The 15,287-nt window shown below is 57.2% G+C and overlaps 1 protein-coding gene across 1 annotated transcript in view; it reads left to right on the plus strand.

The window, feature by feature from the left end:
* The window catches only part of LOC133773234 (calpain-2 catalytic subunit), a 44,908-nt gene that overhangs the window by 11,311 nt on the left and 18,310 nt on the right, over positions 1–15,287 (plus strand). The window contains exons 3-4 of the mRNA XM_062210443.1: positions 14,616–14,734; positions 15,117–15,250. Coding sequence (XP_062066427.1) covers positions 14,616–14,734; positions 15,117–15,250 — 253 coding nt within the window. The remainder of the gene's footprint in view (positions 1–14,615; positions 14,735–15,116; positions 15,251–15,287) is intronic.

Below are 15,287 nucleotides of genomic sequence, written 5' to 3' on the forward strand. Positions count from 1 at the left end.
CGGGCTGGGCTGAGCTGAGCTCAGCTGAGCCAGGCCAGGCCTCACAGCAAAGCCCTCCCTGCAAGGCACAGATGCCGGTCACTGCCTGCAAGTATCAGGGTCAAGCACAAGGCTTTGGTTGTCCAAGAGTTAGGGGCTGGCCTCTCGGTTCTGCCACTCATAAATGCCGTCATTTTGAGTAAAAAGCCTCTAGTCTTGGTTCTTTGTTCTTAAAATGCGGATAACAAAATCTGCCGGGGTCAGCGGGAAGCGGTGAGCTTATACTGGAATCAGGCATGAAAAGCTTGGAGCGCCCAGGTGATGTGCAGAAAGGGGTCTGCAAACTCGGATTGCGTGGTATCCTCAGGGACCTGGTGTCTGTAGGAGCACTGCCATGGAGATGGAGCCGCGTTGTGCTGGGTCCCGGCCTTGGCCCTGGGCGTCGGTAGCCACTGACGTTTTGGAGAAGGGTGTGATGGAGGAAGCGGTGTTCAGGGAAAACCTCCAGAAACTCAGTGAAGTCTCTGTTCCAACTTTCTGAGCTCATGTGATGGTCACTGCTTCCTAGTGTCACCCCCAAAGGGCCAGGGGTCCTTCCATGCCACAGAGCTGGGACTCTCCCCTCTCCCGACACAGGCACCTGCCTCGGGGACCCTGTGGTTCTCAGCCACAGTGTCAGAACAGGGAGGCGTGTGTCGGTCCTTCTCCTCTTCCCACAAGGTGGGAAACTTTAAGACCATGTGACTGAACAGTGCCGGTGGGACCCGGGCCTCTGCGGCTCCCTTGTTTCTCTGCGGAGCAGGATCTGAGAGCTTCGCCGGCATTCCTTCCTGCTAGGCCAGTCCTCCGTGTGACATTGCTCCTGCACTTTGCCGCCCCCGCCCCAGAGGGACCACCTTCTTAGCCAAGCCCCGTGAATGCCCCTGCGAGTCAGAAACATAGGTGTACATAGGTATGCAGCCGCCTGGCCTGCTTCCTCCAGGAGGTGAGGAGGGGAGGTCCTGGAAGAGCGGGCACGTGGGACAGAGCTGGCAGCCAAGGATCGTGCTCCCCCGTCCCCTCCTGTGGGGTCTGTGACAGCGCAGTGATCAGGGGAGGAAGGTGCTGGGGGCCCTGGGATCGGGTAGTGACCGTGGGGCCAGGGCCTGGCGGGGGCAGGGCTGCAGGGAACAGGCATCCTCCTGGAGCAGGAACGGCTGAGAAGGGAAGGGGCTCAGCTTCCACAGCCGCCACTTGACAGTGTGTGTGTGTGTGTGTGTTTGTGCGCGCGCGCGGGCACATTAGGGGGTGACCTGCAGGCCCCAGCATCCTCATCTCCGGCTGTAGGAGGGCATGGGGTAGGACCCTGTGTGTTAAGGGCTGGGAGGTGAGTCAAGTCCAGGGCCTCCCCCCAGCCCCTGATAGGAAAAGAGGTGATGTGCATGGGTGGAGAACTCGTGGCCCAGGGTCACCTGTACTGGGCTCTGCCAGACGCTGCAGGGAGTAACTGGAAGGTGGCCCAGAGTGACTCATCAGCCACCCCCCCCCCCCAACCCGGGGCCAGGTGTCCTCCAGGGAAGCCCTCTCCCGCCAGTGCTGGGGGTGGGAGGTGGGGCTCCTATGTAGCTTTCCTCCCCCGTGCTGCCCCTTCCGGGCAGGGTGTTAAGATACTGTGGTCTCAGGGAGGGTAAGAGGTGGCCTGGCAGCCATCAGGTCTGGGCCAGTCTGTCGCTTCTCTAAGGCAGCAGACAGATTTGAGACAGAGCAGGGCTGCCTGGTCTTGGCCCACGTGAATCCCCCTGGGGGTAGCTGTCCTGTGCAGTGGTCTGTGTTGAGCAGCAGCCTTGGCCCCTGTGACAGCCACAGATGCCGCCAAAGGTTCCCAGAAGGAGGGGGATGAGAAGGGCCCCCTTGAGGACCACTGTAGGGGTCCGGGGGAAATGTGGAAATGTTAAGGGGGGAGGTCACTGGGCACCAGTGCAGAGAGTCCCATGCTGATCAGTGAAGATCCCCAAACAGGACGTGGCCAGGCAGGGATCAGTGCTGAGACAGACTTGGCGCACTCTCCAGCATTGCTGCAGCCTCACGAAGCCACAGCTGGGAGTCGGCTCTGTAGGGCGGGAGAGCACAATGAACGTGCAGCGTGGGGGCACGTTGCTGGGATGTTTGAGCTTGTGGGAGCCAGCACTCCTCCTGCCAGCCAAGCAGGAGACGGCCCCACCCCCTTGCCTCGAGAATGCCTCCCAGGCAGGCCTGTCTGTCTCCTCAGCTTCCTGGCCCAGGTGCCCTTCCTGGGACCACACGTGGGAGACTGTAGGACACATCTCGGTCCCGAGGTGCCCCCAAGGGCCGCAGAGTGTTTGGGTGTCTTGCAAATCCTGATGCCTCTCTTGGTGTTGGCTCCCTCTTCTTGCTGGCTCTACCAGAGGTGGTACCTGTTAGCAGGTGCATCTTACTGTGCCTGGCCTAAATTAGATTTCCAGACTCCCAGGCACGGAGTTCAGGAAGGTCCCTGTCTTACTGCACCTGCATCCAGTGTGTAGCAGCCCACCCCAAAATAAACGACTTGAGACAGTGGTCATTTTATCATTCTGGAAGCCGAGTGGCTGAGCTAGGTGACTCCCAAGGTCTCTTAGGATAGTACGGTCAGACAAGGGTGGAGATGTGGTTGCCTAAAGCCCCCTCGCCCGCATGTCTGGGGCTGAGACTGGAGGTGGATCAGCTGGGGCTCCAGGGAGCTTGATTCTTACGTGGTCTATGCCATGGGCTTGCAGGGAGCTGAGCTTGCACAGTGGTAACGTCCCAAGAGAGTCGAGGAAGCTGGCTCGCCTCAGATGACCTGGGCTCAGGAGTCACATAGCATCACTTTGGCAGATCCTGCTCATTGAGATGGACAAAGTTCTGCCCAGGTTCAAGGGGAAGGGACATAGGCCCCACTTCCCCACGGGGAATGGAACATTCTGGAAGAGTCTGGGAGACTAGAACTATTATTGCTGCCATTTTGCTCCTCTTTGGACACCAGCCTTCTTGTCCTTTACCCAGGTGACCACAGCTACTTAGTCCATCATGGTTTGGGGGAGGCAGGGAAGTTCTGGGGCTCCCAATATGCAAGGCAGTGGGGGAACCCCCAAGTGTTTCTGAGACACTCCCAGGGTCTGTGTGCCCTGACAGCACAGGCCAGCCATCGCCTCTGTTTCTGTTTGGCAGCTTTACTGGGTGCCCGGTATAGGAAGAGCAATGCCTGGGGCTTCAGGCCAGAGAAGACAGAATAAAAATATGCCCCCTCTCTATTCAAGACCTTGCCTCAGCCTCCCGTCCAACCTCCGGCCAGTCCTCTCCATCCCACGTCTTTAATTTGTCCCCAAGCCTCCCTTTCCTCCAGGCCTTAATTCTCCCCTGTAGTGCTGATCTGGGTCTCTATCCGTCTCTAGTTCACTTTGGACGTTCCTGCCAGAAACCCCGGTGTGCAGGGAGCTGAGGGGATGCCCAGTGTTAGGTTTTGATGGTGAAGTGCTGGAACGCTGGGGTCCCGTGAAGGGGAACAGCCAGAGGTGACAGGGGACACCCCAAGGAGGAGTCGCCCAGGATGGTTGTGAAGGGAGAGGGATAGGGGAGGTGTAAGGCATCCGTGCCTAAGGCAGTGGGAGCAGTGTGTTCTTCTGCAGCGGGAGGTGGTTCATTCTGGACAGCGCAAGTGCCGTGTGCCCCGAGGGCCTGGTGCAGACGTGGAAGTGGCGAGAGGAGCTCTTGGCTTAAACCTCCCTGCAGTCCCAGTTCCTACCAGAGCTCAGCCTTCTCCGCTCACCCAGCACGGCCTGTCCTGCTACCTGCTGGCCCTGCACTGTGCTCCCCGCCCCCACTCCTGTCGGGTCTCTGCCCTGGACCTCTCTCCCTGAAGAAGCTCCACCCCCTAGCCCCTTAGGGCTCAGCCCCAGCTCCTCTGCCCCTGGGCACCCAGGCAGCCTGCTCAGATTGCCAGCCCAGCACGCTCGCTGCCATCTGACCACGTCCCCCGGCTGTGTGCTGGCTGGGAGCTGGCCTCTGAAATAGCCCTTTGGAGTCAGGGGAGAAGACAGACATGAGTGCCTGGGAGGCCAGGGGTGCCCAGAGGAGGGTGGGGCCCCTGGTGAGGAGTCACAGTGGGGGTGCAGAGGCAGGGCGGGCTTCTGTGAGCAGGGCTGGCGCTGGGCACCGGGCAGGGCGTTCTGTCTGCCGCTCCAGGAGGAAGGACTTCCTGGGCCTGGTTCTGGCGTGGGGGTGTTTACAGCAATGAGGACCTACTCCCCGCTGCAGGCCCAGGGACTGTGATGAGCCAGACTCTGTCCCTCTGGGGTGGTCGGCGGGCCGCTGCATCTATGGTGAGATGGTCCCGGCGGGGACAGGTGCATCAGAAGCCTAGCATACCCTGGGCTTCCTGGGTGGCGCCCCAGCTCTGCCCCGCTTTCCTGTTTGTGACGGAAAGGCGGTCGTGGTGGAAGGGAAAGAACAAGAACACAAAACTATTGTGGGAGAGCCACCAGCGCCACAAGTATGAGTAATGGGCTGCAGCCCCTCCCCACAGAGCCCCCGCCGGCTGCAGCCCCTCCCCACAGAGCTGACCCTGTGGAAACTTACTAATGCGGCCTGGATGAATTTACCTTCTCATGAGAGGGCCCGAGCATAAAGGGGCATTCATCAGGTCTGTCTGGGAGCGGTGTCCTGTCACAGGTCCTGTCTGAGGCGTGGGCGTGGAGGACAGGCTGCAGACTCCGGGGCTGCTCACCCAGGCGCCCGAGGAGGGGGAGCCCCCTGCAGACAGTGAAGCCCCCTACCCAGGGTGAGGCAGCCGGCCTCCAGGTCCAAAAGTCTCACTGGGGCCTCCTTTCCCCGAATAGTGGGGGACAGGAGGAAGCGAGAATTTGGAAGCACACAAAAGGGACTCATGAGGCCAGCAGGTGCCCCAGAGGCGGGGCGGGGAGGATGTGGCCAAGCAGCTGTGGAACAGCTGAAGAAGCCGTGGTCAGAGCTCCCCGGGGGGACCCACGGCCCAGGCAGGGGAGGGACTGCGGCCCCACTGTCTCGTGTTGTGGGGGACAAGGCGGAAAAGGGGCGGAAAAGCCAGCCTTGCCCCTGGTGAGGGAGGGGCGGGTCTCAGGCGAGGGCTGTGAGGGGCAGCAGCACCCTGCAGGCTCCCCTGGGGTCCGAGCTTGCACCTGCAGCCCCCGGTGCTCTTTCCTTCCTCTTTATCCTTGTTATTTGGGACCTGCCCCCGCCCCTTCCAAAGAGCTTACAGAGGCCGGGGATGCAGACAGACCCCACAGCCCTCAGCCCTCCTCACTGAAGCCCTCCCCTCCCCTCCCCTTCCCTCCTCTCTTCTCCCCTCCCCTCCCCTCCCTTCCCCTCCCCTCCCTTCCTCTTCTCTCCCCTTCCCTCCTCTCCCCTCCCCTCCTGTTCCCTTCCTTCCTCTCCTCTCCCCTCCCCTCCCTTCCTATCCCCTCCCCTCCCCTCCTTTCCTCTCCCTTTCCTCTCCTCTCCCCTCTCCTATTCTCCCCTCCACTCCCCTTCCCTCCCCCACCTCTCTCCTTCCCTTTCCAATCCCCTCCCCTCCCATACTCCATCCCTCCACTCCCCTTTCCTCTCCCCTTCCCACCTCTCCCCTCCCCCTACTCTCCTCCCACTCCCTCCACTCCCCTCGCCTTTCCTTCCCTCTCACCTCTCCTTCCTTCCCTTCCCCTTTTCCCCTCTCCCCATCTCCTCCCCCTTCTTCCTCTCCTCCTTTCCCCTCCCCTCCACACTCCCCTCCCCTCTTCCTTCCTCTCATCCTCCCTCCTCTCCCCTTCCTCCCCTCCCTTCCCCCTTCCTCTTCCCTCCTGAGGGGACAGGCAGCCTGCACAGGGACTGCTGTGAACCCGCCACAGCAAGCGAGTGCACCAGCTCACTTGCTTGGGACCCCTGTCCGCCCAGCTCAGCAGCAGCCCTGCCCCGAGTTCCCCCTTGGCCTGCAGGCCACAGGGCCCCTGAGGAGCCTGCCTCCTCCTAGTGCGCATGGCACAGCGGGTGCTGGGCCAGGGGACAGTGCCTGCGGAGGGGCTCAGGAAGGGCGATCCCAAGGGGCTGAGCTGGAGGAACAAAGGCAGGCAGAGGGGAGTGAGAGGCCAGCCAAGAGCCCAGGATCCAAGGAACCTGGAGACGGATGGGCTGGCAGGTGCTGCCTCGGGGCCAGGAGGCAGAAGGTGTTCAGGCTGATGGCAGCCAGGGTAAGAACCAGGGTCGGGGCCGGCGCCGCGGCTCACTAGGCTAATCCTCCGCCTTGCGGCGCCGGCACACCGGGTTCTAGTCCCGGTTGGGGCACCGATCCTGTCCCGGTTGCCCCTCTTCCAGGCCAGCTCTCAGCTGTGGCCAGGGAGTGCAGTGGAGGATGGCCCAAGTTGTTGGGCCCTGCACCCCATGGGAGACCAGGATAAGCACCTGGCTCCTGCCATCGGATCAGCGCGGTGCGCCGGCCGCAGCGCGCTGCCGCGGCGGCCATTGGAGGGTGAACCAACGGCAAAAGGAAGACCTTTCTCTCTGTCTCTCTCTCTCACTGTCCACTCTGCCTGTCAAAAAAAAAAAAAAAAAAAAAAAAGAACCAGGGTCGGAACAGTGAGTTTAGCTCTTCTGAGAGAACAGACGTGAACCCGGCCTCTAGTGAGACAGGCCTCTTGCAGGGACCCTGGAGGCCCACTGGGGAAGGCAGGACATCTCGGTGCCAACCCAAGCAAACGATAAGGAGGCAAGTGAGGCCTCGGGACCCTTGCTGATCACCTTCTAACCATGCTGGCTGCAGACCCCTGGAACCCTGCTCCTTCCAGCATACACTGGAAACCTTTCAGGCATTTGCACATCGGGGCATTTAAACCCAAGGGTTCCTCTCCCATGGGTGTTTGCAGGCTGAGTGTGATCCCGCGATGTGGGGTGATAGCTCTTTCTCCTGCTCAGGAGACGGAGACCAGAAGCAGTGCGGTTTGTGGAGGAAGGGCGCAGGCAGCCCCTAAGCATGAGGGACGCCCAGGTGGACTTGTCCTAGGAAGCAGGCAGGCAGAAAAGTCCCCACCCCTCTCCCCAGCTGCTCAGGCTGTGCTAGCTGGCTCTGGGGAGCACACGGAGGAAGGAGTGGCCCACCTGTGTCCCTGGAGCCTGCAGCTGTGAGCCCACTGCTGGTGAGATGAGTCCCGGCTGGGGTCCTGGTGTCCATGCCAGTTTATGAGACCGGGCACCACGGTGAGAAGAGAAGAAGCAAAAGAAGGAAAGAGTGGGAAACAGAGAAGCTCCAAGCAAACCAAGGGGCTGGTAGAGAGAGACCAAGCCACTGAGGTGTCGTAGTCTTGGAGGTATTCGTATGTCATCTCCAAAGAGCACATGCAGGGGTTATGTTAGCTCCTGCAAAGGTAGGGGCGGTCTTAATGGAGCCTTTTCCAACTTGTTTTTGTCAAAACTAGAGTCTTACTGTCCTTTGGCAAATATTTGTCACATGGGCATCCATCCTGTGTTGTTTGCTGTGTGCGTGCTGGCAAGGAGCTGTGGGGTGGAGTTGGTCTGGCCTTCTTCTAGTTGCTTGCTCCCTCGTGGGGAACCCCCAGCAGGCCCTGGCTGACACGGACATGACCATCGGTCATCCCTAGCAGCCGCCTCACTCCCTGGGGAGGCGCAGGGGCTGTTAGATGGACAGTGCCCCCGCGCTGACCCCTCTCCCTGTTCTTGTCCCACAGGCTGGCCAGGAGGGGCGCATGAGGGCCAGTGAGTCAGAGTACCTTAGTGTTTGCAAAGGCCGCGCCTCATTCCGCAAACCAGAGGCGCAAACCCTGACCCACAAACCATAAAGGAAAATAGCCCTAAAGGAAAGACAGTCCAGAAAGAAGAGGGTTTGGATCTGGAGAGAACAAGGCCCGGGGGCTGTCCGAGGTACCCCAGCTGCTGCAGGCACTTGCCTGAGGGCCGTGGACACATCTCCCGTGGCCTTGAGGGGGGAAGTCAGGGAGAACCCACCAGGTAGGCCCGGGGGCCCATGGGGCGCTGGCTGTGTGAGACATCAATGGGGAGGGGGTGGTTCTGGGCGCCCCTAAGTCTGAGCTTGCACCACCCCACCCCTACCACCTTGTGAGATTTTTGAGGCGCTCCGAGGCGTCTCCGCACTTGACCTGGTTAGCTGTGTGTTTCGCAAGCTTACCTGACCATAGAACGTTCCCTCAAGGAATTCCCACTCACTTCTTGAGGACCGAGTTTCTCCAGATGCACTTTGGAGAGACACCGGAATAAGCCAGATGACTGGTTGCTCCTATCTCGGACTTCCACCATGAAGCAGCGTTTTCCTCTCCGAATAACTGACAGGAAGCTCTCCTTTTTGGCCGTGAGCACAGACATAGTCTGGAGGATGTATTGAGGGCACTAAACTAAGGCTTTCGGTCATAAAAACGATAATCTGAGCGCACAAAAGGCTATGTATTGCTCATCTCCTTACCCGGCACCCGGAAATCCCTCCAGGTCGCGAAGTTCTGCCTCACCCAAGGGAGAGGCGCTGTGCCGGCCTCTTCTTTTCCCCCTCTTTTGTATTTCCTATTTCTCTTTGTGGCACAGCATGTGCACACTGCTCTGTGCCTTGCTTGGTTTTACGTGCTGTCTCTGGGAGATCCCTTTCAGCTGTGGAGGTGTTCCCTGCTGAGACGGCGGCCCTGTGCGGGAGTGGCCGGTTGTTTCCCAAGCTGCCATGGTGACGGTGCAGCCTGGCGCTGCTGTGTGTCCTGCGTGTGCGTCTACAGGCGGGCTCGTGGCTGGTGTGGGCAGGTGGCTCGCGGCCTTTAGGGAGATGGCCCCCGTGAGAGAGGTGTCTCCCGCGCCTCTCCAGATCGTCACGCTGTTTGATCTTTGTAATCTGAAAGGTGAAAACGGTATCTCGGTGTAGTTTTTCTTCACATTTCTAGGATGAGCGCCTTTTTCTTTAAAGGCTTATATGTTTATTTGAAAGGCAGAAAGACGGGGTGCAGGGGAGGGGAGAGACAAAGAGAGATCCCCCATCTGCTGGTTCACTCCCCAGTTGGCCACAACAGCCAGGGCTGGGCCAGGCTGAAGCCAGGAGCCTGGAACTCCATCCAGGTCTCCCACACGCGTGGCAGGGCCCAAGTATTTTAGACGTGTTCTGCTGCTTTCCCAGGCGCATTAGCATGGAGCTGGATTGGAAAATGCAGTAGCAGGGAGTGGAACCTGGCACTCTGACATGGAGTGTGGCCATGCACTGACCACCTGCCCTGAGGCTGGGTGTAGTTAGACAGTGAAGAGTTAACCTAGTTAAGAGTCATGAATGTGTTCTTTTTCTGTTAGCTCTGCTTATATACCTGCCCATTTTTCTAGTAAGCTCTGACCCTTTTTCTCTTTTTATCCTAGAAAAGTTAACCTGTGAGCTGAGATCAGAAAAACAGATATTTTTTTCTGTGTCATTTTTTTCTCTTTGGTAGAGCGTGTTGTGGTTTTTACCATGTAATTTTTTTTTACTTTAGTTGAATTTATCTTATTTTGAACCTAAATATTAGCTTTAAAATTTTATAGCTTGCAGACCATCATTAGATATCCCATCTCCACTCTGAGATTATACCAAAATTCTCGCATTGTCTCCTGGAATGTTTATGAATTCATACAGCTGTTATGTTTATGTTAAATCCCATTATAATAGAGATATCTTAAAATACAAATAAGATACATTATGTAAACCATGATGTATAAAGAACACAAATGGCCAGGTTTATCACATTTTTGAATGTGCAGATAATGTACACATGAAAATATGTACATAAGTATACTGTTACCTGTTGATCTATAATTATTACTCCATTTAGAGTTTGTCCTGTGACAAGACGAACTGCAGCTTGGTTTCTTGCTGCATGGACGCTCAGTTCCAGTGCCACTCGGGCCTGGCTCTCTGGATCAGGTCCCTGAGTGTGGAACCTTCCCTGGACTGTGTGTGCCCGGACACCGTGCTGCCCCGTGGTGATTACAGCAGCCTGACGCACACTGCAGCAGCTGACGGCGCTCCCTTCCCTTTCACATTGTTTTCTGCCTGTGCTTTGTCTTCAATTTTTCCTTATAAACTTTAGAGTCAGCTAAGTTCCAAATGTTTCTTAAATCGTATTACTACTATTGTATTAAGTGTATAGGTAACTTAAGAGGAAATAGCATGTTTGTGATAATTTTGAGGCAAGACTATGGGCCAGTTTTTTAAAACAGACGTGAATGATGGTCTAAAGCCCCTCCAGGAGCCAGGGAGGTCCCCTCTGGGGGCTCCACGCTCCCCTGCGGGCTGAGCCCTACCAGCAGCTGCAGAGGTCCAGGGTCACCCAGCTCCCGCAAGAGAGCAGGATGGAGGGTGGAGACTGGACGTGGAAAGACAGCTGCAAGGCGTCAGGTCAGGTGCTCGGGCCCCAGGAGGATTGGATCTGCTCTGAGATAAGTGGGGTCATTATGGATGGAGAGTTAGCAACAGATAAGCAGGGTAAACAGACTTTTCACCCGGACTGGGAGGCCACAGGCTTCCAACTACTGGAAAACTCACCAGGAGGCAGGCTGGGAGCTCTGGAGAGCATTGGGACCAGCCAGCCTTGGTTTTATCCAGACTAGTATGTAACTGCCCCGAACTCGCTCAGCACAGGGAGACTCCATGGACTTCTCCTGCCAGCAAGTCACGCGGGGGCACCCAGAAGAGAAGGGTTCCCAGAAGTTATCTTAGGGGAGGTGGATTCTGACATTGACGGGGAGTGCCCCAGGCAGGGCACACTGAAGGAGGCTACAGCTGATGGGGCTGTGTAGTGTAACAGGTGTCCTGGGGGGAGAAGCCCTGTAGCAGATACAGGCCAACCAGGTGGAATGAGAAGGACGCCCAGGTGGAGTGAGGACAACACCGTACAGCCCCCAGGGTACAACATCCAGTCACCTGTCAAGGACAGACGGCCCCAAAACAGTGTCCTTTGAAGTTGAAGTAGGTGACTTTAAAATGACCTCAGCCTATTTGTAGCTTATCTATGCAGACTTATCTGGTAAAAACATGGGTGTGCCTTACCAAGCAGACCTGGGAGCCACTATTAGCTGGGAGGGGGGGGGGAGGGGTGTGTGTGTGTGTGTGTGTGTGCACCACAACCTCCTTTTCCTCACCTGTGAAGTAGGAGGATAATGGTGGCTGCCTGGGGCTGTTTTGTGACATGAAATGAGCTAACGCAGCCACGCACACAAAGTGTTCGCTCAGGGCCTGGTCCGCAGTAAGCCCTAGTGAACAGAGCTGTTAGGATCCTTGTGTGCAGATCTTCTTCCTGGGAAAGCTTATATGAGCAGGTATTAAAATAAAAATTGGGTGATAAGGGCACTTCCTGACTTGCTCGCTGGGGTGAGGGAGAGAAGTAAGGAATCAGAAATATACAATAGGGCCGGCGCCGTGGCTCAATAGGCTAATCCTCTGCCTTGCGGTGCCAGCACACCAGGTTCTAGTCCCGGTTGGGGCGCCGGATTCTGTCCCGGTTGCCCCTCTTCCAGGCCAGCTCTCTGCTGTAGCCAGGGAGTGCAGTGGAGGATGGCTCAAGTGCTTGGGCGCTGCACCTGCATGGGAGACCAGGAGAAGCACCTGGCTCCTGCCTTCTGATCCACAGCGCTCTGGCTGCGGCGGCCATTGGAGGGTGAACCAATGGCGAAAAGGAAGACCTTTCTCTCTGTCTCTCTCTCTCTCTCTCACTATCCACTCTGCCTGTCAAAAGAAAAAAAATAAAAGAAAAAAAAGAAATATACAATAGGACTTCAGATGCTTCCACCTTAATAGTCTCCCTCAACTCCAGAAATTGGGAAACTAATGAAAAACTTTTGGGATCTTTGGAAAATGTTTCCTCCCAACTGCACTGAGCTTAGCACCACTGTCTGGGCCGGGGGGTGACAGACCATGCTGCTGTCTTGGTGAATTATGTCGCGTGAAACAGGTGACAGGATTAATATTTCATGAACCCATGGGTATTCGCTCTTAGAAACACAGTATAGGATTTAAGGAAGCCACCAGCTGGTTACCCCGTCGCTTGAAATTTGAGTTGCAGTCGGATATTCCTAGTGGGTCTCTCCTTAAAGGAATTTGATCCTTTTAACCAAAAGAAAGTACTGTCAAGGTGTAGTTCCTACACAAAACCCTGCATCTGTCTTTTTAAAAAATGCTTACTTTTTATTTTAATCTACCTGAAAGGCAGAGTCTCTCTCTCACACACGCACAAACACCCCTACACCTATCTTTCATTCACTGGTTCATTCCCCAAATGCCTGCAGCAGCTGGGGCTGGGCCAGGCCGAAGCCAGGAGCCCAGAATTCCATCCAAGTCTCCCACTTGGATGGCAGGGGCCCTGGCACTTGAGCCTTCCTCTGCTGCCTTCCTAGACACATTAGCATGAAGCTGGATTGGAAGTGGAGTAGCTGGGACTTGAACTGGCACTCCAGTACCGGATACAGGCATCCCAGGTGGTGGCTCACCCCACTGCACCACAATGCCTACCTCTCAAAACTTGGCATTTGGATTCAGAGGCTCTGCGTGTGAGGCTTGCCAATTACCTACTCCTGAGACTTCATCCCAAACAGCTGGTAATCAGAACGATAACCACCTCATGAGATTAATGTGAGGACCAAATGAAACATGCATAATGTTCTTTCTTTGAAACATTCATTCGTTTATTTATTTTCATTTTATTTGAATGTTAGAGAAACAGAGATCTTCCATCCACTGGTTTCCTTCCCCAAATGCCTGTAACAGCTGGGAGTGGCCAGGCCAAAGTCTCCCATGTGGGTGGCAGGGACCCAAGTATTTGAGCTGTCATCTGTTGCCTTCCAAGATGCACGCTAGCAGGAAGTTGTAGCAGAGTATAGGAGCTGGGACTTCAACCAGGCACTCCAGCACGGGATGTGGCATCCTAACCGCTGTGCCAAATGCTCACCCAAATGACCTTTCTAAACTGTAAAGTAGGGGTGAGCTCTGGCCTGGGGTTCAGATACCCATGTTCTGTTTCTGAGTGCCTGGGTTCAAGTCCCAACCCTCCTCCTGACTCCTGCTAATGTCAACCCTGGGAGGCAGCAGCTGATGGCTTAAGAACTTATGTTCCTGCTACCCACGTGGGCGCCCTGGATTGAGTTCTCAGCTCCTGACTTCAGCTTGGCCCAAGCCTTTGGTGAATGAATCAGCTGATGGGAGATTTCTCTCTGTCTTGCCTCTCAAATTTTTTTTAAAAAATTTCAACTTAAACTGTGAAGTATTATACCAATGGTAGTTACTTGTTATATATTTTTTTCACCTGTTGATGGAAAGAACATGGACTGGAAGTGAAGAGACCAGAGCTCCAGTCCTAGCCCTGCCCTGCCGGCCCCTGGAGCCAGGGAGATGTCCACAGGGTCCCTCCGTGTGGGGGCAGGGTCAGTGCAGGACGGGAACACAGGGCAGTCCTTCCATCGGGGCAACTTCCGTGTTCCCAGGAGGAGAGCAGGTGCAGTCCCAGCACCGTGGCCCACACAGGAGCCCTGGCAGGTGTCCCCATGTACAACCTTGTCACTGGCATTTATGAGCCTCTGAGAGCTTCATGTGGCCATTTCTCAGTGTCCACGGGGGACATCTCGCTGAGGAACCATCAGTGAACTTTGGTGATGTTCTTAATAAGCCTGTCAATTAGCAAAGGTAAACCCGACAGCGAATTAAACTCACCCGAGGCCATCTGCTGTCATTGTTAGGACATTTTACACTCCTGCCCCAGGAGTGGGGTGAGCACCCCCGTTCTCTTCCCAGACCCCTTTTGTTTGTACTGGGCAGCACGCACGACCCCGCCCCCACCCTGCACCGTCTCGCACTGCTGAGTGTTGCCATGGCACCACGTGCATGCTGGTGCTCTCACCATGCCCCACTTTCATCCACCTTGCCCAGAGGAGGGTCCTGAGGCTCGGAGGGGCCAGGCGGCCCCACCCGGCCCTGCCCGGGAACTCTGGCAGACCCACAGACCTTCGCACACCGCCTCGTGGCTGATCCGCCTGCATCACCTGCACTTCTGCCGTTGTACCGCCTGCTGGCCCTCTTCCTCATCTCTCAGCTCCTCTCCTGGGTGGAGTGGGCCACCGCAACCCCCTCCCACCTGTCACCGTGTCCTCTTCCTCCCACCCAGGCTCCCTTTAGAGCCTGTCTTCCCAGGAGCCTCTGCTGGCCACACTGGCATCACTCACCCTGCATGGCCTTGGCTCCCAGGTGCCGGGCACAGGTCAGCCAGCTCGGGGTTCTGGGTCTGTCTGAGAGGGAATGTCCCTGCCTCCACCCAGCCACCAGCACAACTAAAACACTCCTCAAGGCAAGCATCTGGTGCGGCTGTTAAGATGCCGCTCGGGAAGTGCTTGCCCCGTATCAGAGTGCCTGGGGTCCTGATCCCAGCTCCCTGCTCATGCATACCCTGGGAGGCAGCTGGTGGCGGCTCAGGTACATGGAACCAGAGGCAGTTCCAGGCTCATAGCTTGGCATGGCCTGGCCCTGGCTGTTGCAGGCATTTGAGGGATGACACCACGCAGGTCCTGCCACACCCCCTCAGGGAGACCCGTGTGCGGCAGCGCCCGTCGGCTCCGGGGAGGTGAGGCTGGCACTGAGTACACCCGTGCTCTGTCCACAGGTGACTGCTGGCTGCTGGCAGCCATCGCCTCACTGACCCTCAACGAGGAGGTCCTGGCCCGAGTCGTGCCCCTGGACCAGAGCTTCCAGGAGAACTACGCGGGCATCTTCCGCTTCCAGGTACCTCGGGTCTGCGCCGCGTCTCCTCATGGCCCCCTGGGTGGTCCCCACTAGTCAGCCCCGGTGTCTGCAGACTCCCAGGACCGCGGCCGGCCTGCAGAGGACACTGAGCGAATGCAGGGAGCTCCCAGGCCGCCCACAGCCAGGGACCCAGCAGGGGCCACAGAGGGGGCTCTTGAGACCTGAGGAGTGGGGAGAGCAGGGGTTCAGGAAGTGATTCATTCCTGAGTTAAATAGAGGATTTCTAGGAGGTGGGCGTGGCAAGGGCCCTGCTGCAGCAGGAGGACTTGGAAGGACATCTCCCAGGAAGCCGGGGCCGGGGCGGAGGCTGGGGTCCCAGGGCTGCCCGCTCATGCCACCCCTCCCTCCCCGGTGCCCGCAGTTCTGGCAGTATGGCGAGTGGGTGGAGGTGGTGGTGGACGACCGGCTGCCCACCAAGGACGGGGAGCTGCTGTTCGTGCACTCGGCAGAGGGGAGCGAGTTCTGGAGCGCCCTGCTGGAGAAGGCCTACGCCAAGTGAGTGAGCGCACCATGCGCCCGGGCCTGCCCGGAA

This window comes from Lepus europaeus, chromosome 14, assembly GCF_033115175.1.
Source record: "Lepus europaeus isolate LE1 chromosome 14, mLepTim1.pri, whole genome shotgun sequence".
NCBI lineage: Eukaryota > Metazoa > Chordata > Mammalia > Lagomorpha > Leporidae > Lepus > Lepus europaeus.